General features: G+C 49.3%; 1 protein-coding gene across 1 annotated transcript in view; it reads left to right on the top strand.

Annotated features, from left to right (window-relative positions):
• Positions 1 to 20,257, top strand: part of USP36 (ubiquitin specific peptidase 36) — a 45,183-nt gene that overhangs the window by 9,446 nt on the left and 15,480 nt on the right. The window contains exons 5-13 of the mRNA XM_011956039.1: positions 860 to 970; positions 2,852 to 2,954; positions 8,554 to 8,621; positions 9,812 to 9,882; positions 10,870 to 10,952; positions 12,214 to 12,325; positions 17,062 to 17,202; positions 17,774 to 17,874; positions 18,686 to 18,827. Coding sequence (XP_011811429.1) covers positions 860 to 970; positions 2,852 to 2,954; positions 8,554 to 8,621; positions 9,812 to 9,882; positions 10,870 to 10,952; positions 12,214 to 12,325; positions 17,062 to 17,202; positions 17,774 to 17,874; positions 18,686 to 18,827 — 932 coding nt within the window. The remainder of the gene's footprint in view (positions 1 to 859; positions 971 to 2,851; positions 2,955 to 8,553; positions 8,622 to 9,811; positions 9,883 to 10,869; positions 10,953 to 12,213; positions 12,326 to 17,061; positions 17,203 to 17,773; positions 17,875 to 18,685; positions 18,828 to 20,257) is intronic.

Genomic DNA, 20,257 nt, shown 5'->3' with positions numbered 1-20,257 from the left:
GAGGCTGAGGCAGGAGAAATGCTTAAACCCGGCAGGCGGAGGTTGCAGTGAGCCGAGATTATGCCACTGCACTCCAGCCTGGGTGACAGTGAGACTCTGTCTCAAAAAAAAAAAAAAAAAAACAGCACCACTGTCTAGCCTAATGTCTAGTGAGGCATTTTATGTAGAGCAGTGGTGGGCAGACTCATCTGGCCTACTGTCTGTGTGTGCAAATAAAGTTTTATTGAACACGTTCATACCCCATTGTTCACATACTGTCTGCGGCTGCTTTCTCTGTAATGCAGGGGCATAGTTGTGACTGGACTGTATAGTCCTCAGATCAGAAAGGATTTGCTGTCTGGATCTTCCCAGAAAACATTTTCAACCCCAGATATATCCTAGCGTGGTGTTTACTAGAAGCAGTGGAACAGATGGTCCCATGTCTGAGGGACTAAGGGGCTGTCAGCCCTAAAATATTTTAGCCTATTGACCATATGATGCAACTTAGAAATTCGAGAAGACATCTTTTAAGCTTCATTTTGAAAACCTGCCTTAGTCTTTTTATAAGTAAATAATACTAATGAAATGTGAAAAGAATCATGCACAGGTCAGCGTTAACATGGGGTGATGTTGTGAGGTTGTTAAGAGTTTCAGCTTTGGATTGATCATAGCTTCCAAATGCCATCCAGCAGAGAAGAACATTTCCTTAGTGGTCACCCAGGCAGCAGAGGTCTGGGATCTCTGGCTCATCCATTCTCTCACAGCCTGGTTTGCTCTTACCTGCTTGTGTTTCTGTCTGTGTTACGTTTGGGGTGGGGACCTCACCGTGAGTTTTTTGAAAGCTCTTGTCTTAAAATTGCTCCTCCTTCCACGCTGGCAGGCCACCAGGGAAGCTTCTGCATGCTGTGTGTCATGCAGAACCACATCGTCCAGGCCTTTGCCAACAGCGGCAACGCCATCAAGCCCGTCTCCTTCATCCGAGACCTGAAAAGTAAGCATGAATCCGTGTTAAAATTTTTGTGGTTTTTTTATTTTTTAATTTTTTGTAGAGACGGGGTTCTCGCTGTGTTGCCCAGGCTCGTCTTAAATTCCTGACCTTAAGCTGTCCTTCCACTTTGGCCTCCCAAAGTGTTGGGATTACAGACACGAGCCACTGTGCCATTCTCCATCTGTTACTGAAGGCCTGCTAAGTGCTCGCCCTGTAGGAGGTGCTGGGGAGTTGGTAGAAGGGAGAGAATAGTGAGTCATGGATGGCGTCTTGGGAATCCCTCTGTGCTAACAGCCCTGCATGTGGTGGCACAGACTCAAAGAATAGCAGTTTAGAGACTTGGGCTGGGGTCAGTGGGGAAGCCTGTCAGTGGGGGCAGGTCAGGACAGGTAGCTTTTCCTCTGGCCAGGTGGTGGGGCTGCTGTGTCTTTGGGGCAGGCAAGTGAGCCTGAGGGAGAAGTGGGAGGAAGAATGGCTGAGGAATGTACCAATTCCTTTCTGAATATCAGGAATCAGTTGCCTAGCCTATAAAAAAGTCTCATTCACATTCACTTGGCAGAAAGAAGAGGCCTATTACCAGTTTCTGAAACCTGTGTAAATTGTAGCACTATGAAATACTTATTCACCTGTGTTTTATATTGGCTTTTAGAGAGATGCTCAGTGGATTTGGATTTTACATTCTTTTGTTTGAGACAGGGTTTTGCTTTTTTTTTTTTTTTTTTTTTTTTTTTTTTGAGATGGAGTCTCCCTCTGTTGCCCGGCTCGAGTGCAGTGGCGTGATCTCAGCTCACTGCAACCTCTGCCTCCAGGGTTCAAGCAATTCTCCTGCCTCAGCCTCCTGAGTAGCTGGGACTACAGGCGCGCGCCACCACGCCCAGCTAAATTTTGTATTTTTAGTAGAGTCGGGGTTTCACCATGTTGCCCAGGCTGGTCTTGAACTCCTGAGCTCAGGCAGTTCGCCTACCTCGGCCACTCAAAGTGCTGGGATTACAGGTGTGAGCCACCGCGCCTGGCCTAGGGTTTTGCTCTTACACAGGCTGGAGGACAGTGGTGCAATCACAGCTCACTGCAGCCTCAAACTCTTGGGCTCAAGAAGTCGGCCTTGGCCTTCTGAGTAGCTGGGATTGTAGGTGCACCATACTTGGCTGTTTTTGTATTGTTTGTAGAGATGGGGTCTGGCCATGTTGTGCAGGCTGGTCTCCAACTCCCGGATCCAAGCGATCTTCCTGCCTTGGCCTTCCAAAGTGTTGGGATTACAGGCATAAGCCATTGCACCCAGCCAGATTTTACATTTTTTATTCTTTTTCTTTCTGAGATAAGAGTCTTGCTTTGTTGCCCAAGCTTGCGAGTGCAGTGGTGAGATCATAGCTTACTGCAGCCTTAACCTCCCAGGCTCAACCCATCCTCCTGCCTCAGCCCCCCAAGTAGCTGGGACTACAGGCACATGCCATCATGCCTGGCTAATTTTTGTATTTTTTATTTTTGTAGAGATAAAGTCTCCCTGTGTTGCCCAGGCTGCTGTCGAACTCCTGGGCTCAAGTGATCCTCCCACCCCAGCCTCCGGAAGTGTTAGAGTGACAGGCGGGAGCCACCTCACCCAGCTGTGGCATTTTACACTTTTGTGGGCTTGGTGTTCTTCCTTTTCTGTGAAGTAGTGAAGGTTCAAGCCTCCAGTCTTACTGAGAAAGTAGTTGCCATGATGAATTGTGATTGGGACATAGAAAATCCATGTAGAGCTCTTGTTTTCCTCACTTGTTCCTTTGAAAAGTTGCGTTATTTTCCCCTTGTAACAGCCAGGAATGGATACTCGGGAAAGCAGCCCCAGGCTGTTTGACGAGAAGACATGAGCTCTTCCCTCCGTGTTTCTTCCTCTTCCTCGTTTAGAGATCGCCCGGCACTTCCGCTTTGGGAACCAGGAGGACGCGCATGAGTTCCTGCGGTACACCATCGATGCCATGCAGAAGGCCTGCCTGAATGGCTGCGCCAAGTGCGTGCTTCCCCACTCGCCTTCCCCGGGCTTTGGACGCCTTTTCTACATGGTGGCAGCAGAACATTCCTAGGGCAACAGCCAGCCTGGCTACTTTCTACCCAGGCTGCCCTCGGGTAGATGTGGCAGAATTTGCCTCTGGGTACTCAGCCTGCTGGAGCCCAAATAGGGGATTGCCCTTGCTTCCTGGGAAAGGGCTGTCTCCGGCTACGTCCTCCTGATCCCGGGCGGCTTGGTAGGATCGGGTAGCTGTGGTGGTGGCAGTAGCTGTGTCTCAGCAGCTCAGTTAAGGGGAAATACGTTAGCAGACCTTCTTAGGGGTGTTCAGTTATTACCATGGACTTTTCCAGTCTCTTAAAAATCATGTTGTTTTTAAAAAGAGGATGGGGTGGTAGGAATTAGGTCTCTGCAGTATAATTTATACATACATGTATATGTACAAACGGAGCTTTAACATGAGGCAGTTTGTAACTTAGGATCTGACTGTGCCTGGCTGCTGTTTCTTATTCACACTAGTGTGGTGCCAGGCAATTGTTTGGCACCGCATATGCCCTTATATGTAATGGTCGCCATCACAAATTGTCTTTGTGGCATTCCTGAGTTCATAGGTTCAGACCAAAGAAAACGGGCAGGAAATGCTCAGGACTTCCTTTTATTGCGTCAGCTTAGGATCTTAGAAATACTTTAAATAGTTTAGGAAGTATACCTAGAATGTTCTTTAGAGAAGTTGAGTTGTAGCAATGAGTGAGTGAAATGGCAAAACCACCAGCCTCAGTGGATGGTATTCTTAGGTAAATAAGACTTAGAGAATGAAACTGTTTTTGAGACGGGACTCTTGCTCTGTCGCCCAGGCTGGAGTGCAGTAGCTGGAATTACAGGCCAACACCACTGTGCCTGGCTAATTTTTGTATTATTAGTAGAGATGGGGTTTTGCCTTGTTGGTCAGGCTAGTCTCCAGCTCCTGACCTCAAGTGATCCGCCCTCCCTGGCCTCTCAGTGCTGGTGTTAAAGGCATGAGCCACCATTCCTGGCTTAAGAAAACTTACTTAAATCATTTATATGAAGGCAACTTTCACTGCATTCCTAGGATGCTTTTTGTCTCTTCTGAGGGTTTGGTCACATGTTCTTCCCTTTCCCCTGAAGGGACTCAAGCCTCCGTGCTCCCTATATGATCCTGGGTCTGCCCTTCAGTGAACTGGGTAATTGAACTGCTGTTCCCTGTGTGCTGGGCCCCATCTCTAGCACTGAGAACTGAGAGGTAGAAGCCATGGCCCTGGAGTCTGTGAAGCCCGTGGTGTAATTGGGAAAGACGGGACCCCAGCAGCATTTGCAGTGATGTGTGGGAAGTGCTGTGATAGAGGAGATTAGCTCACCCAGAGGCGGCTTCCTGGGAGAAGTGACCCCGAGGGCCTGCAAAGGCAAGTGGGTATCCCCAGGAGGAGGGCTGCGGTGTCCCCAGCACCTGCAGGGGGAGTGCAGTGAGCCTATAGCAGGGGCCCTGGCTCTGGGCACAGGGTGCAGCCACCTGGAGCGCTCTTAGGACAGAAACTGACTCTTGGGCTTCTGTTGGTTCAATTAACCAGAGTCTGCAGCTGGAAGAAATTCGTGAGGAGTGGTAGAATTCGTGAGGGAGGTAGAATTCGTGAGGGAGGTAGAATGAATGACGGTTTGGATTTGGGGCTGTGGGATGGGAGGAATGCAGGTCTGTGGTCTGGGCATTGGGGTGGGTGGTGGTGAGCCATTCGTGGGTACCAGGATTGGTGGAAAGAAGAGGGAGGCCCGGTGTCAGGTGGCCGGCATTGCCAGGGGAGAGATGAAGGCTCACTAGATATCGGTCCATGAGAGAGCTTTCACTGGTCTGCAGTGAAATGTGGAGAAAAAATAAACATGACACCAACGGTGAGCTTCTCATAAAGCAAATTATTCCATTGAATTTGCAGGTGGAGGGGCCTTTTCATCTTTTGCTTCTGTAAATGACTTTTGATGTTACTTGCGTTATGATCAGAGTGTGTTGATAATATTTCTACTTCATGGAACTTCCTGTTGTTTTCTCTGTGATGACAGGTGACCAGCGTTTGTGAATGTTTCCTGCATACTTGATGGTGGGTGCTCAGACCGCCGGGGTGTTGGTTTGCTCGTCTGTCCGTAGATGGGTCTATTGATGATGCTGTTTTCACTTTATCTGTCCATGTGCTCTTGTCTCCTTCATCTGTTTGGAATAGTGTGTTAAGTCCATGATTATTGGAATTCTGGTGGTGTCTGTCTCCTTGCATCTCCTCTAGTTTTACTCTATACAGGTGATTGTGGTGATATGGTTGTAACGGTCATGTCTTCATTGAGGATCGTTGCTTTTAGCGTTCTGAGTGTCTTCGCTTGTCGCATGGAGTGGCTTTGTTCTGAATTCCGCCCTGGCCAGCATCATGCTGCAGCCCCTGCTGTGCAGGGTTTCCACTGGCCCCTTGCTGTCACTTTCTGGACCCTCCCTGAGAGGTGTTCTTAAGGTTTGGTCTTGTTTTATAAGTGAAAGTGACCATCTCTTAATAAGCAGGTTAAGTCCCTTTACATTTCCTGTTATGACTGAAAAGTTTGGTTGAATTCTGTTGTATTTATGTATTTTATAGTAATTATAGGTAGCATATTTACTGTGCTTATTTCTCAGATTTTTTTTTTTTTTTTTTTGAGACGGAGTCTCACTCTGTCGCAGGCTGGAGTGCAGTGGTGCAATCTCGGCTCACTACAAGCTCCGCCTCCCGGGTTCACGCCATTCTCCTGCCTCAGCCTCCCAAGTAGCTGGGATTACAGGCGCCCGCCACCACGCCCAGCTAATGTTTGGTATTTTTAGTACAGACGGGTTTCACCGTGTTAGGCAGGATGGTCTCGATCTCCTGACCTCATGATCTGCCCACCTCGGCCTCCCAAAGTGTTGGGATTACAGGTTTGAGCCACTGTGCCCGGCTGATTTTTCTTTATTCATCACGTTTCTTGGGATATTAGGAAGATATGCGTTTTTGTTTTAATGGCTACCTTTGTACATAAGCCATTGTTTTTGAGACAGGGCCTGGCTCTGTCTCCCAGGCTGGAGTGCAGTGGTGTGATCTCCGCTCGGCAGGCTCTACCTCTTGGACTCAAGCAATCCTCCCTCCCGGTAACTGGAACTGCAGGCACGCTGCACCCTTCCTGCTGGTTTCATACGCCCTTTTGAAATGCACCTGGTCCCGTTTTCCCACCCCTCACTGTCTGGTTTGGCAGTCCACGTGGTGCCCTTTACTTCCTACCGCTTTTACACTCTTCTCTCTTGCCATTTTAGTGTGCATGATTTCTTTGTTGTTGTTGTTGGCACCTATAAGGTGATACCTTTTTTTTGCCCAGCCTTAGGTTATGGTTACATCTTCCCATTGCTCATTGCCCACCCTCCAGTGGCACCTCTGGCGTGCTCCTGGCTAGGTGAAGCCCGTCCTCTTGTAAGTTCCTCCAGGAGGGCAGCTGTGTATGGCACTCCGGTTCCAGAAATGAGGCCACTCTCACTGTGTTGAGGATGTTCAGCTTGGAGTTTTGGTGGCTGTGTTCAGTGTCATGCCTGTTTTCTGGAGCTAGTTTGCATTCCATGAGGTGTTTTGATTCTTGTTCATTGCTGCTTTGTGCTTGAAGCACTTTGCGTAGACGGGGCCTGCTTTCATTTATCTTGTGGGTCTGCTGCTTTTCAAGATTTCGTAATCCAGAGTGCCGCCTGTCTGCACCGTGCAGGCACTTTAATGGTTGGCTTTTCCTCTGGTGGCAGAAGGGTTGATAGTCTAGGATAGTTTTGAGTTTTTTTCAGGAACCTGTGTCCCCTTTTGCCTCTCTTGCCCTTCACTGCCCTTCTAAGGACACCTGCCTGCCTTTTTGCCTTCTGCCCCTGACAGCCCATGCCTGTGGAGACTGCCACTCCAGCTGCATGCCTGTGAGACCCCATATTCAGCGCTCCTCTCCAGGGCACCCCTTGCAGCTGTGATTCGCGGTGGCTCTCGGGCCACCTCCTGCCCCCTCCTCCCTTCTTGCCCAGTTGTTCCCCACTGCCCTTTCTCCCCAGGCTCAGTGGGGTGCCTGTGGGATGGGGTGCCTGTGGGAGCTGCCATTCAGCTTGGCTTTCCTCCTCCTGGGTAAGGTGATGGTTGTGCTTCCTCTGCTTTGGGTTATGCAAGAGGGGACTCCTTGAGGCCCTGTGGGCTCTGGTGCTTGTGGTCTTCTAGATGACGGAGGGGTTGTGGGGGTGGTCTGGATTTTGGCAGCCACCATCACACGCAGCTACCCACAGTTCTCAGTTCACTCAGAGATTCCGTCCTTGCTAGTGTTTGCAGTTAAAAGGTCACTTTTGAAGAATGGTGGGAAAGTAGGTGGTGGCAGTTGATTTTTTTCATTTTCTAACTTTGCAGAATAAAAGTTGAGTGATCCTGTATTGATCCCCCAAATATTTCAGAGCTCCCAGAGTCCGGGAAGTGCGATGGCAAATAGTCTTACGGGCCAGATGAGAGGCTGAGGTGGACATGTTCTGGGGGGGGCGGGGGAGGGGTGTGGCTTGCCGGTGTGGAATGGTCTGGGTGGCCATGGGAAATGTGGAGGGAGCCCTGGAAACAGCCCTGCTTTGTGCCAGTGAGGCGTCGGGGAAGCAGCTGGGGAGACGGGGCTGGAGAGCCTGGAGAGAGGGGAAGCTCGTCTGGAGGGAGTGGGTGTACGGGTACACTGCGCAGCCTCGTAGTAAAGGGCCTGCAGACCCAGCTGGCCTCATGCCTGGAGGCCTTGGGCGACTCTGAGGAAGGCAGTTCCAGAGCAGTGAGTCAGGACCAGATGCAGTGGGTTGCAAGTAGAACCAGGAGCAGAAACTGGATGTGGTGTATTGTTTCAGAATCTTCCCAGCGTGAGTAGGTACCATATGGCTACATAGGCGTGGGAGGCACCGGGCAGCCCTGGGGCCGGGTGAGAAGAGGCCCCCCCAGCTCGGATTGCCTCACATCCCAGTTAGTGAGTGGTGCGGGGGCATGAGTGAGTGCAGGGCTCCTGACCCTGAAGCCTACGGCTGACTCTGCTGTCCTCTCTGAAAAGGGCACAGAGCTGGGGAGTTTTGGTCCTGTTTGTGCCTCTGTCCCCACCTCCACCCCTCTTCCCAGATTGGGAACCAGCCGTCTGATGGCCAGCAGAGAAACGGAGGGGTGGGCTGGGTGGGCGCCCCAGCTTGGGGGGGTGTTTGGCTTCCTGTCTCACTCCAGATTTGGGTACTTACTTTTTATTGAGACCAAAAAAAAAAAAAGGCAACAATGGGTGAGGATACACGTATGTTTCTCGGGGCTTTTATTTTCTGTGAGGTGGGTGGCGGTGGGCATCGTGAAGGCTTGAAATGGCTACTGTGGGGAGTGGGTCCCTGAGGAGGTCAGAGCTCTGCAGAGACTGCCAGGCCGCTGGGCTGACGATGGAGGTTGAGGGTCTGTGGTGACTCGGGTAGGGGGTGGGGTTTCCCAGCCTCACGCTGAGCTGGTGATTGGTGGGCATGGGGGTGCTGGGATGGGGCCATCCCTCGTGTCATCATGCCGAGTCCTTCCCTTAAAGGCTGTGGCCTCTTTTTCAGGCTGGATCGTCAAACGCAGGCTACTACCTTGGTCCATCAGATTTTTGGAGGGTATCTCAGATCACGTGGTAAGTGGAGACATTTGCTCTACTGCTTCTTGCCAGGATTAGAACGTGAACCCAGGAAACCCTAAGTCTTGGAATGCAGGCTGGGGCTCTTTCCTCACTGTGCAGGTCAGTCTCTGAGGTCTTGAGCCATGGTTTCCTCTGAGACCCTTGGCCCACCTGGCCACTGGAGCGGTTGTTAGAATATTCCCATGAGAGGCCGGGCGCGGTGGCTCAAGCCTGTAATCCCAGCACTTTGGGAGGCCGAGACGGGCAGATCACGAGGTCAGGAGTTTGAGACCATCCTGGCTAACACGGTGAAACCCCGTCTCTACTGAAAAATACAAAAAGCTAGCCGGGCAAAGTGGCTGGCGCCTGTAGTCCCAGCTACTCGGGAGGCTGAGGCAGGAGAATGGCGTAAACCCGGGAGGCGGAGCTTGCAGTGAGCTGAGATCTGGCCACTGCACTCCAGCCCGGGCGACAGAGCGAGACTCCGTCTCAAAAAAAAAAAAAAAAAAAGGATATTCCCATGAGGGCCGGGCGTGGTGGCTCTTGCCTGTAATCCTAGTACTTTGGAAAGCTGAGGCAGGAGGATCACCTGAGGTCAGGAGTTCGAGGCCAGCCTGGCCAGCCATGGCCAACATGGTGAAACCCTGTCTCTACTAAAAATACAAAAATTAGGCAGGCGTGGTGGCGCATGCCTGCAATCCCAGCTACTTGGGAGGCTGAGTCAGGAGAATTGCTTGAACCCAGGAGGTGGAGTTTGCAGTGAGCCAAGATTCTACCACTGTACTCCACCCTGGGAGACAGAGCAAGACTCTATCTCAAAAAACAAAAAATATATATGTATGTATATATATGTGCATGTGTGTGTATATTCCCATGAGGAAGTCCGAGAGAAGTGCTGTGCACGCACATAGGGAGGAGGCGGTCTTCCCTCCGCTCTCCCTCAGCAGAAGAGTACCGCACGTGGTGGTTGCCAGTCCAGGCAGAGAGGGTCCTGTGAGTGCAAAGGCATTGACATCCATCTTTGTGAACTTCAGTGGGGAAGGAGAGCTCGCTGTCCAGACACCAGGATTCTTCAGGGACTAGTGGGAATCTCATTTTTGGCCAAAGCCCTGCTGAGAGTCTGCCTCCCTGCCGGGTCTCGGTCTTGGGAGCTGGGAGTGCCTCTGCCAGGCCGCACCTGCTCCACTGCCTCTGTTCTGTTGCAGTGAAGTGCTCCATGTGCAAGAGCGTCTCAGACACCTACGACCCCTACTTGGACGTCGCGCTGGAGATCCGGGTACAGACTTAAGCTGCCGTTCACATTTGCAGTAGGAGAATGAGGCCAGAGGGTGAAACAGAACCAGCAGAACAGTGAAGGCATCAGATCAAAGTAGATAGGGAGAAAACTCCTTTGCTCCCTGCTGCCTTGCAGCACAGACCGTTGTCTTCACCTGTTTCTTTCTAGAGTTTTCCCAATGCATATCGTTTTATTTAAAGAAAAAAAAATGGTAAAATGGAGTTTTTGTGTCCTGAAGCATGTACAGGAACAACGCTGTCCCCAGGGCTTGAGGAGAGTCTGTTGTGTGCTGTGGGCAGCGTGCAGCCTTTGGAGCTTGGTGGCTCTGTGGGCCTCACCTGGGAGAGCAGCCTTGGCTTTACACGCATGCCCTGCTCCAGCTACAGTCTGCGGGAGGCCGGCCTGCCTGCGCTGGACCAACCCAAGCTCCAGAGCAGGTCCAGCTACAAGACCATCCTGATAAAAGTGACTGATTCATGGCAGACCTGCAGCTGTCATTTCTTTTCTTTTCTTTTTTTCTTTTTTATGGGGGCTCGAGGGACAGGGTCTTATTCTGTGGCCCAGGCAGGAGTGCAGTGGTGCAATCACAGCTCCCTGTAGTCTTGACCTCTAGGCTTAAGTGATCCTCCCACACCGCTGGTACTACAGGCATGCATCACCATGCCTGCTTAATTTTTAAAATTTATTTGTAGAGATGGGGGTCTTGCTGTGTTGTCCAGGCTGGTCTCAAACTCCTGGCCTCAAGTGATCCTCCTGCCCCGGCCTCCCAGGGTGCTGGGATTATAGGCGTGAGCTGCTGTTCCTGGCTGCTGTCATTTCTCGTCACTGGAGAAGGTGTCCCAGTCTGGCAGCTAGCGGGAAAACTTTTATGCAAGTCAAGTTTTGTGATTTGCTGCCTCAGCCTAAAAAAGACCTTAAATTTGGCATTTCTTGAATCAGCCTTTTTCTTCTGCTGTGTATTTTACTCCCTCTTTTTGTCCTCCTCAGCAAGCTGCAAATATTGTGCGTGCTCTGGAACTTTTCGTGAAAGCAGATGTCCTGAGTGGAGAGAATGCCTACATGTGTGCTAAGTAAGTTTCACGTTGCTCGTGGCGGAAGCCTGACACAAGATGAGAAATAAGTCACCTTACCTGACAGTGTTGTGCCCACCCTCTCTCTTCCTTTGCGGTGACGCTGCTCGTATTTCTTGAGGAATCTATGTATGTCCTAAAAACACACACTTCTAAATAACACAAATGAAGCGATAGCTGTGATTTTTATAGCTGCAGTTTACACCGTACCTGTTCTAAAGATGCTGCATGTATTGTCAGTAGGGGCTGTGGTTTCCCGTTGCCAGGGATGGTGAAACTGAGGCACAGAGAAGTGAAGTGACCAGGCCTGAGGCCACCCCGAGAGGACGCGGCAGAACACGAGCTCACACCAGTTCACACTGGCTCACACTGGCTCACACCAGTTCACACTGGCTCACACTGGCTCACACCAGTTCACACTGGCTCACACCGGCTCACACTGGCTCACACCAGTTCACACTGGCTCACACTGGGCGGCCACCCAAGGGGCTGTGCCCCGCCAGCTGCTCTCTTGCTTCTTGAGGAGTGTTTTCTGTGGCTTTTATTTTTTACTTAACCGGTTTTGGATGTTTTTCCATTTCTGCAGTTAGAACTCTTACTTTGTCATTTGTTGTATTTTTAGTAGTGATAGGGTTTCACCATGTTGGCCAGGCTGGTCTCGAACTCCTGAACTCAGGTGATCCGCCTGCCTTGGCCTCCCAAAGTGCTGGGATCGTGCCACTACAGCCGGCCGAATGTCTTTGTATCTAGGTCGTTGTAAAGCTGTAGGCACTAAAGAATATATTCTTAATTCTGCTTTACTCCTCTTTATGTCTGTTTCCTGCAGCTCTCCAAGCTGCACGCCTCTGCCTCTGTTTTCTCTCCCTGCATTTGCGCATCTTCTGGCTTTGCTTACGTTGACTTCCTGCCTGCCCATTTTATCACTCAGCCACATCTGCTTTAATTTGCTCTTTCCTGTGTTGCCCCAAAGCAACTTTTTCCTGTTTTCCTGTATCTTGTTTAGTCTCCTGGTGGGTACACTACTTTTATTTTTTTGCTTTAGGATCTTCCCACTTTCTATAGTCTTGTTTCCCTGTGGTAGCTTTCCTTTACTTGAGGCATACTTAATGTGATTTTTAGGGGAGCAAAAGGTTTAAATCTAGTTGATGAAGATTCCGTTATTACAGAGCAGTTGTTGCTGCTGTTAACTTAGCGTTAAGACAACATTTTTCAGAGCGTGAATCAATCAGTTAATTAATCTTTCTCATCACCTTCTTCACAGATGCAAGAAGAAGGTTCCAGCCAGCAAGCGCTTCACCATCCACAGAACATCCAATGTCTTAACCCTTTCCCTCAAGCGCTTTGCCAACTTCAGCGGGGGGAAGATCACCAAGGTGAGTGCTCGTGACGCCATCTCAGGCAGCTCCGTGGGCCACAGTCGGCATCAGAATGACACAAAGAAAGTGATAGCCACGAGTTTGATAGCTGCCATTACATAGTACCTGTCCATGTTCTAAAGGTTCTACACATATTGTGAAGTAGGGGCTGTAGTTTCACCATTGCCCAGGATGGGAAAATAGGCACAGAGAGGTGAAGAGACCTGGGATGCTTTTTAAAAATAGACATTTCTGGCTGGGCGTGGTGACTCACTCCTGTAATCCCAGCATTTTGGGAGGCTGAGGCGGGCGAATCATGAGGTCAGGAGATTGAGACCATCGTGGCTAACGTGGTGAAACCTCGTCTCTGCTAGAAATACAAAGAATTAGTTGGGCGAGGTGGTGGGCGCCTGTAGTCCCAGCTACTCAGGAGGCTGAGGCAGGAGAATGGCTTGAACCCAGAAGGCGGAGGTTGCAGTGAACTGAGATTGTGCCACTGCACTCCAGCCTGGGCGACAGAGCGAGACTGTCTCAAAAAAAAAAAAAATAGACATTTCTGGCTCTGTCCCATTGCTAGTGAATTTGCATCTCTGGAGGACAGGGCCCAGGAATCTGCATTTTTGCAAAATCCCTGAATGCTTGTTATACATAGTCAAGTTCCAGGGCCACTGTCTCGCTAGCTTTACCCCAGCTTCTGGCTGTGCTCAGGCTGGTCCTGGCAGGGACGCTCAGGGCTCTCCAGATGAGTGGGATGAGCACTGGGTGGTGGGACTCGCATCGTCCACGTCCTGTTGATGTCTAGAACAGGTGCCATTGCATGCTCTGGCTTTCTATGGAATATGGAGTTTAAAAAACTACTTTTGACACGATGGCATTTTATTTTTTTTATTTTATTTTATTTTATTTTAAAACAGGGTCTCACTCTGTCACCTGGGCTGGAGTGCAGTGGCGGAATCACAGCTCACTGCAGTCTTGACCTCCCAGGCTCAAGCGATCCCCCTGCCTTAGCCTTCTGAGTACCTGGGACTGTGGGCACATGTCACCATGCCTGGTTAATTTTTTTAAAAGTTTTTTGTAGAGACGGGATCTTGCCGTGTTGCCCAAGCTGGTCTCAAACTCCTGGGCTCAAGTGACCTGCCTGCCTTGACCTCTCACAGTGCTGGGATTACAGGTGTGAGCCACCATACCTGGCCTATAGTGGCATTTTAATAGAAGACGTGTTTCTTCTTTTCTTTTCTTTTTTTTTTTTTTTTTGAGACCGAGTCTCACTCTGTTGCCCAGGCTGGACTGCAGTGGCCGGATCTCAGCTCACTGCAAGCCCCGCCTCCCGGGTTTACGCCATTCTCCTGCCTCAGCCTCCGGAGTAGCTGGGACTACAGGCGCCCGCCACCTCGCCCGGCTAGTTTTTTGTATTTTTAGTAGAGACAGGGTTTCACCGTGTTAGCTGGGATGGTCTCGATCTCCTGACCTTGTGATCCGCCCGTCTCGGCCTCCCAAAGTGCTGGGATTACAGGCTTGAGCCACCGCGCCCGGCTGTTTTTTTTTTTTTTTAGTAGAGACGGGGTTTCACCATGTTAGCCAGGATGGTCTCGATCTCCTGACCTTGTGATCCGCCCGTCTCGGCCTCCCAAAGTGCTGGGATTACAGGCTTGAGCCACCGCGCCCGGCCTTTTTTTTTTTTGAGACAGAGTCTTGCTCTGTTGCCCGGGCTGGATTGCAGTGGCGCAATCTCCGCCTTCTGGGTTCAAGTGATTGTCCTGCCTCAGCCTCCAGAGTAGCTGGGATTAAAGCGCCCGCCACCACGCTTGGCCAATTTTTGTATTTTTAGTAGAGACGGGGTTTCGCCATGTTGGCCAGGCTGGTCTTGAACTCCTGAGCTCAGGTTATCCACCTGCCTCAGCCTCCTAAAGTGCTGGGATAACAGGCCTGAGCCACTGCTCCCAGCTGATGGCTGTAGTTCATAACAATCTCAAGTTCTGTTCTGAGAGCCTGGTTATGCGGTTTGGAACGAGCCCCTTGGCTGAGCCTCCGTTTCCTCATTGGTAGGGGGCTTGCTTAGGTCAGCATTTCCCAAATGTGTTTGCAGATTCTTTATGTTGTAGACTCGTGTTGTGTAACCACAAGGGCACGTTTTAAGAAATATGTCACCAGGCAATTCTGTCCCTGTGTGAACATCACAGAGTGCACGTACACAGAGGTAGAGGACAGAGCCTGCTGTATGGTACAGCCCCTTGCTCCTAGGCCACAAACCTACACAGCCTGTTCCTGTCCTGAATACTGTAGGCAGTTGCAACACAATGGGAAGTATATGTGTATCTCAACACAGAGAAGGTACAGTGAAAATGCCGAATTATAATCTTACGGGATCATTGTTGTATATATGGTCTGTCATTGACCGAAACATGGTTATGTGGCACATGACTGATGGATGTGATGTTTTAAGAACAGGCAAAACTAATGATGACAGAAATCAGAACAGTGGATATTTGAGATGGGGGCAGTGACTGGGATGTGGGAATTTTCTAGTTGATGTTCTGCATGTCCATCAGTATATACTTGTCAAAACTCTTTGATCTGTATACTGAAGATCTGTGCATTTCTACAAATCCCACAACTCAGTTTAAAAAAATGATTTAGGCTGGGCACAATGGCTCACACTTCTAATCTCAGCACTTGGGGAGGCTGAGGTGGGAGGATTGCTTGAGACTGGGAGTTTAAGACCAGCCTGGGCAACATAGCGAGACCCTGTCTCTACAAAAAAAATTTTGAGTTTCTGTTTTTTTTTTTGAGACGAAGTCTCACTCTGTCACCCAGGCTCCCAAGTTCAAGTGGTTCTCCTGCCTCAGCCTCCCAAGTAGCTGGGACCACGAGTGCACCACCATGCCTGGCTAAATTTTGTATTTTTAGTAGAGATGGGGTTCCACCATGTTGGCCAGGCTGGTCTTGAACTCCTGACCTCAAGTGATCCACCCACCTCGGCCTTCCACAGTGTTGGGATTATAGGTGTGAGCCATCACGCCTGGCCTAAACAGTTTTTTTAATTAGCCAGTCATGGTGGCATGTGCCTATAGTCTCAGCTATTTCGGAGGTAGCGATAGGAGGATTGCTTGAGTCCAGGAGTTCGAAGTTACACAGAGCTATGGTTGTGCCACTGCACTCTAGCCTGGGCGACACAGCGAGACTGTGTTTCAAAAAAAAAAAAAAAAATGTATGTCTATATGTTTTAGAGTTCCTAAACGCACATCTGTATAGCCCCGCAATGATGGCCATCCCATTGTGTGGGCTCTGTGCCGTCCTGGTGCACGCAGCCTGCAGCTGCCATGCCAGGCACTATTACTGCCAAGAATATATGTGTGTGCATGTATGTGTATATGTGTACATGTATGGATATATGTGTGTGTATGTATGTGCACGTGTATGTATATATGCATGCATGCGTGTATATGTGTATGCACATATGTATGTGCATGTATACGTGTGTGCATGTTTGTGTATGTACATGTATGTATGTGTGTATGTGTGCATGTATGTGTGTGCATGTATAAGGTCTGTATATATGTTTGCATATATGTATACATGTATGTGTATCTTTTTTGTATGAAAAATTGTCAGTTTTGGGAACATATTTTGACATGACCTTTCTTCTGATCCACTTCATTAAAAGCCTAACTTGCTGTAGCAGTTGGCTGTGTTAACTCAGCACTTTTGTTTCTGAAGAGCTAAAATCCAGCATTCTCTGCCTTTTCTCCTACCAACAATGTTCCTGTAGAGTGGAAGGAAAGAAAAGGAGTGACTCTTCTCATTTGATTGTTGGGAAGCAGGTGGTGAGAGAACTAATGTAGATGCTTGACAAAGACAAGAACAGATTCTACATCGCTTGATGGCACAATAAAGTTTCCCATAGGCTGACTGGAAAAGACTCACCTCTCAGCATCTTGGTGTTTTGTTGTTGTTGTTGTTGTTTGTTTGTTTTGAGACGGAGTCTCGCTCTGTCGCCAGGCTGGAGTGCAGCGGTGCGATCTCAGCTCACTATAACCTCCACCTCCCAGTTTCAAACAACTCTGCTGCCTCAGCCTCCCAAGTAGCTGGGACTACAAGGCACGTGCCAACATGCCTGGCTAGTTTTTGTATTTTTAGTAGAGACAAGGTTTCTCCATGTTGGCCAGGATGGTCTCAATCTCTTGACCTTGTGATCCACCCGCCTTGGCCTCCCAAAGTGCTGGGATTACAGGCGTGAGCCACTGCGTCTGGCCAGCATCTTGGTTTTTAATCATTGCCTGGGGGAGCTCCTGCACAGTGTTGCTGCACACCCAGTCGCCCCAAATTGTTTTTTTTTCTTTTTTGTGGCGGTGCAGTTTTGAGACAGAGTCTTACTCTGTCCCACAGGCTGAGTGCAGTGGCTCGATCTCGGCTCACTGCAACCTCTGCCTCCCGGGTTGAAGTGATTCTCATTCCTTAGCCTCCTGAGTAGCTGGGATTACAGTCAGTGCACCACCATGCCCAGCTAATTTTTTGTATTTTTATTAGAGTGGGGTTTTGCTATATTGGTCAGGCAGGTCTTGAACTCCTCAAGTGATCCCCCTGCCTCGGCCTCCCAAAGTGCTGGGATTACAGGCATGAGCCACTGCATCCGGCCCCCAAATTATTAAAGACCAGCCAAGTCGGGCATTTTGTGTGGTTGTGGATGGAAAGGGCAAATTGATCTTTACTCTCAAAGTGAATCTTATTTGCCTTTTCCTTGATTTTTCAAACAGGATGTAGGCTATCCGGAATTCCTCAACATACGTCCGTATATGTCCCAGAATAATGGTGATCCTGTCATGTATGGACTCTATGCTGTCCTGGTGCACTCGGGCTACAGTTGCCACGCCGGGCACTATTACTGCTATGTGAAGGTGAGAGGCTTGTGTCAGTGCAGCTGCCTCCTGGGCCAGGTTTCAGCACCCGTGCACATCCAGATGTGGCCTCTGTAGAACACTTTCTTTGTGAAAAGTAGTGATGTTTTGTAGTTGTATTCAAGTCCTCATTGTTGCCTCTGTGCGTGGAGTGAAAAGATGCCTTTACAAAAGTGTTGCACCAGAACCTACTGTTCTCAGACTTGCAGTGAGACCTTCACAGAAGAGGCAGCCACTTCTGGTGCCATCCTTGGAACCCTGGCAAGATCTTGGTGAAAGCCAAATGTAGGAGGGAGATGGCCATGGTGATGAGACTGCTTGAATGTCCTTTAGAAGGGACAGTTGCTATCTGTTGGGGCACTAGGAAGGAACTGGGACTCAAAGCACACTTTGGGGTCACATTCTGAGTTATGAAAATATTACACATTTTAGTAGGAAATTGTTATGGTTGATTATTAATAGCATTTGGAAGTGTAGCAAGTAACAGATTTTTCATTCTCTTTTTAAAAAGTAAGGATAATGGGATGCTTGTTGATTGTTTTGTTTTCTGCAAAATCCTTGGCTGCTTCAGGCAAGCAATGGACAGTGGTACCAGATGAATGATTCCTTGGTCCATTCCAGCAACGTCAAGGTGGTTCTGAACCAGCAGGCCTACGTGCTGTTCTATCTGCGGTAATAAACTCACCCCCTCCCTAGATGAGCTCACTCCCTCTGCTCTTTTCTTATACCAATGGGCCTCCCTAACCTTTTTTTGTTTGACGGTAATTGGGAATTCCACTGGAGGGGTTCGTCATGTGTCATGGAGACGGTCCATGGGGAAGGACCCTTTTTAGCCAGAGCCTCGGGGAAGATCAGGACAGGATTCCCTCTGCCCTCCCATTAATGCTGTTTTGAATGTAAATGGGAAAGTCACCATTTATAGTATTGCCCTAAATTAGAGGTACTGCTCCCTGGATGGTAGCCAGCCGATGCCCCTTCCCCTGTGGGGAAGCTGCCCCTGTAGGGCCAGGCTGGGAAGAACGTGTTTGTGGGGATGCTGCCGCAGAGCTCCTCTGAAGGGGCCTTCTCCTGGAGCTGGCTGTCACTGACCTGGAGGCTGGAGACCATGGCAACTTAGGCATTTTCACTGCTTTGTACGTCTCCGCTGAGTGCGACTGAGGTGTTCAAGGGGTCTCTCTTGCTTTCTGGTGCATTTAACTCTGATCTTGGAGGAATTCTGACTCTAATTTGCCCTTGCTCTGCTTGTATTCAGCAGGTACCTGGGGCTGATCTCTCAGCCTCATGGTGGTTGAAAGGCGAAGGGAGATTCTAGAGAAGCAGTTAGGAGTGGCAGGGTTTCCCCAGGCCGTGTTTCTGCCTTGCCCTGCCTTTAAAAATAATATAATTATGACCTTGACCTTAACTTATTCTCATTCTCTCCGTTTCTGTAATGCCTTCTCAGCTTTAATAAGAGAATTCCCGACTTGTTTTCTTCCTTTGACAGAATTCCAGGCTCTAAGAAAAGTCCTGAGGGCCTCATCTCCAGGACAGGCTCCTCCTCCCTTCCCGGCCGCCCGAGTGTGGTTCCAGATCACTCCAAGAAGAACATTGGCAATGGGATTGTTTCCTCCCCGCTGACTGGAAAGGTATTCGTGAGAATGATGGAGGCCAAAGCAACTGGTCCTGGTGCTCCCCACAGACCTCCTTACGCTTGGGAAGCTGGCCACAGTGGAAGGAGTTTGCAGGCAGTTTTGCACTATTCTAGCTGATGGGTTTTTATTATTATTTTATTTTTATTTTTATTTTTATTTTTTTGAGATGGAGTCTTGCTCTGGCCCAGACTGGAGTGCAGTGGGGCAATCTCAGCTCACTGCAACCTCCGCCTCCTGGGTTCACGCCATTCTCCTGCCTCAGCCTCCTGAGTAGCTGGGACTACAGGCGCCTGTCACCACGCCCTGCTAATTTTTTTTGTAATTCCAAAGTGCTGGAATTACAGGCGTGAGCCACCGCGCCCAGCCGATGTTATTTCTTAAACTGGTCATCAGCTGACATCGGGTATAGAGAAAGAGGAGACATGAATGAGAAAATCCTGACCCAGCAAATTAGAACTGTCATTCACAGATCTGTTCTACTCATGAGACCAGCACCACTTACAGGTGTCATGACAGGTGTGCCAAGCAAACTTTCTGTGTGTGCTCTTTTTATTTCCTTTATAATGCCAGGTAAACTCTTTTTTTGGAGACAGTGTCTCATTCTGTTACCCAGACTGGAGTACAGTGGCACACTTATGGTTCAGGGCAGCCTTGAGCTTCTGGATTCAAGCCATCCTCCTGCCCCAGCCTCCCTAGTATTCGGGACTACCAGTGCACTACCACACCCAGCTAATTTTTAAGTTTTGTGTAGAGACAGGGCCTTACTATGTTGCTCTGGCTGGTCTTAAGCTCCTGAGCCCAAGTGATTCTCCTGCCTTGGCCTCCCAAAGTGCCAGGATTATAGGCACCAAGCAAACTCAACCATAAGCATGTGGGAAAAAATATCCTTTTTTTTTTTCTTTGAGATGGAGTCTCATTCTGTCACCCAGGCTGGAGTGCAGTGACACAATCTCGGCTCGCTGCAACCTCCACCTCCCAGGTTTAAGCGATTCTCCTGCCTCAGCCTCCCGAGTAGGTGGGACTACAGGCGCTTGCCACCACACCTGGCTAATTTTTTTGTATTTTTAGTAGAGTCAGGGTTTCACTGTGTTAGCCAGGATGGTCTCGATCTCCTGACCTCGTGATCCGCCCGCCTCTGCCTCCCAAAGTGCTGGGATTACAGCCATGAGCCACCGTGCCCAGCCTGTCCTCACATTTTAACAGGGAAAATGTGAATCGTTTGTACCAATGTTAATTTCTTGATTTGGGTAATTCTGCTGTGGTTATGTGAGAGAATGTCTTTGTTCTTTGGAAATACACATGGACATATTTTGGGGTAAAAGAACATCATGTCTGCAATTTACTCAAGTGGATCAGAAATAGAAATATGTGTATGTGCATACATATATAGTCATACGTATGTACACACATATATACACATACAG

Source organism: Colobus angolensis, unplaced genomic scaffold (assembly GCF_000951035.1).
Source record: "Colobus angolensis palliatus isolate OR3802 unplaced genomic scaffold, Cang.pa_1.0 Scaffold1, whole genome shotgun sequence".
NCBI lineage: Eukaryota > Metazoa > Chordata > Mammalia > Primates > Cercopithecidae > Colobus > Colobus angolensis.
This window is presented reverse-complemented; position numbering and strand designations above follow the sequence as displayed.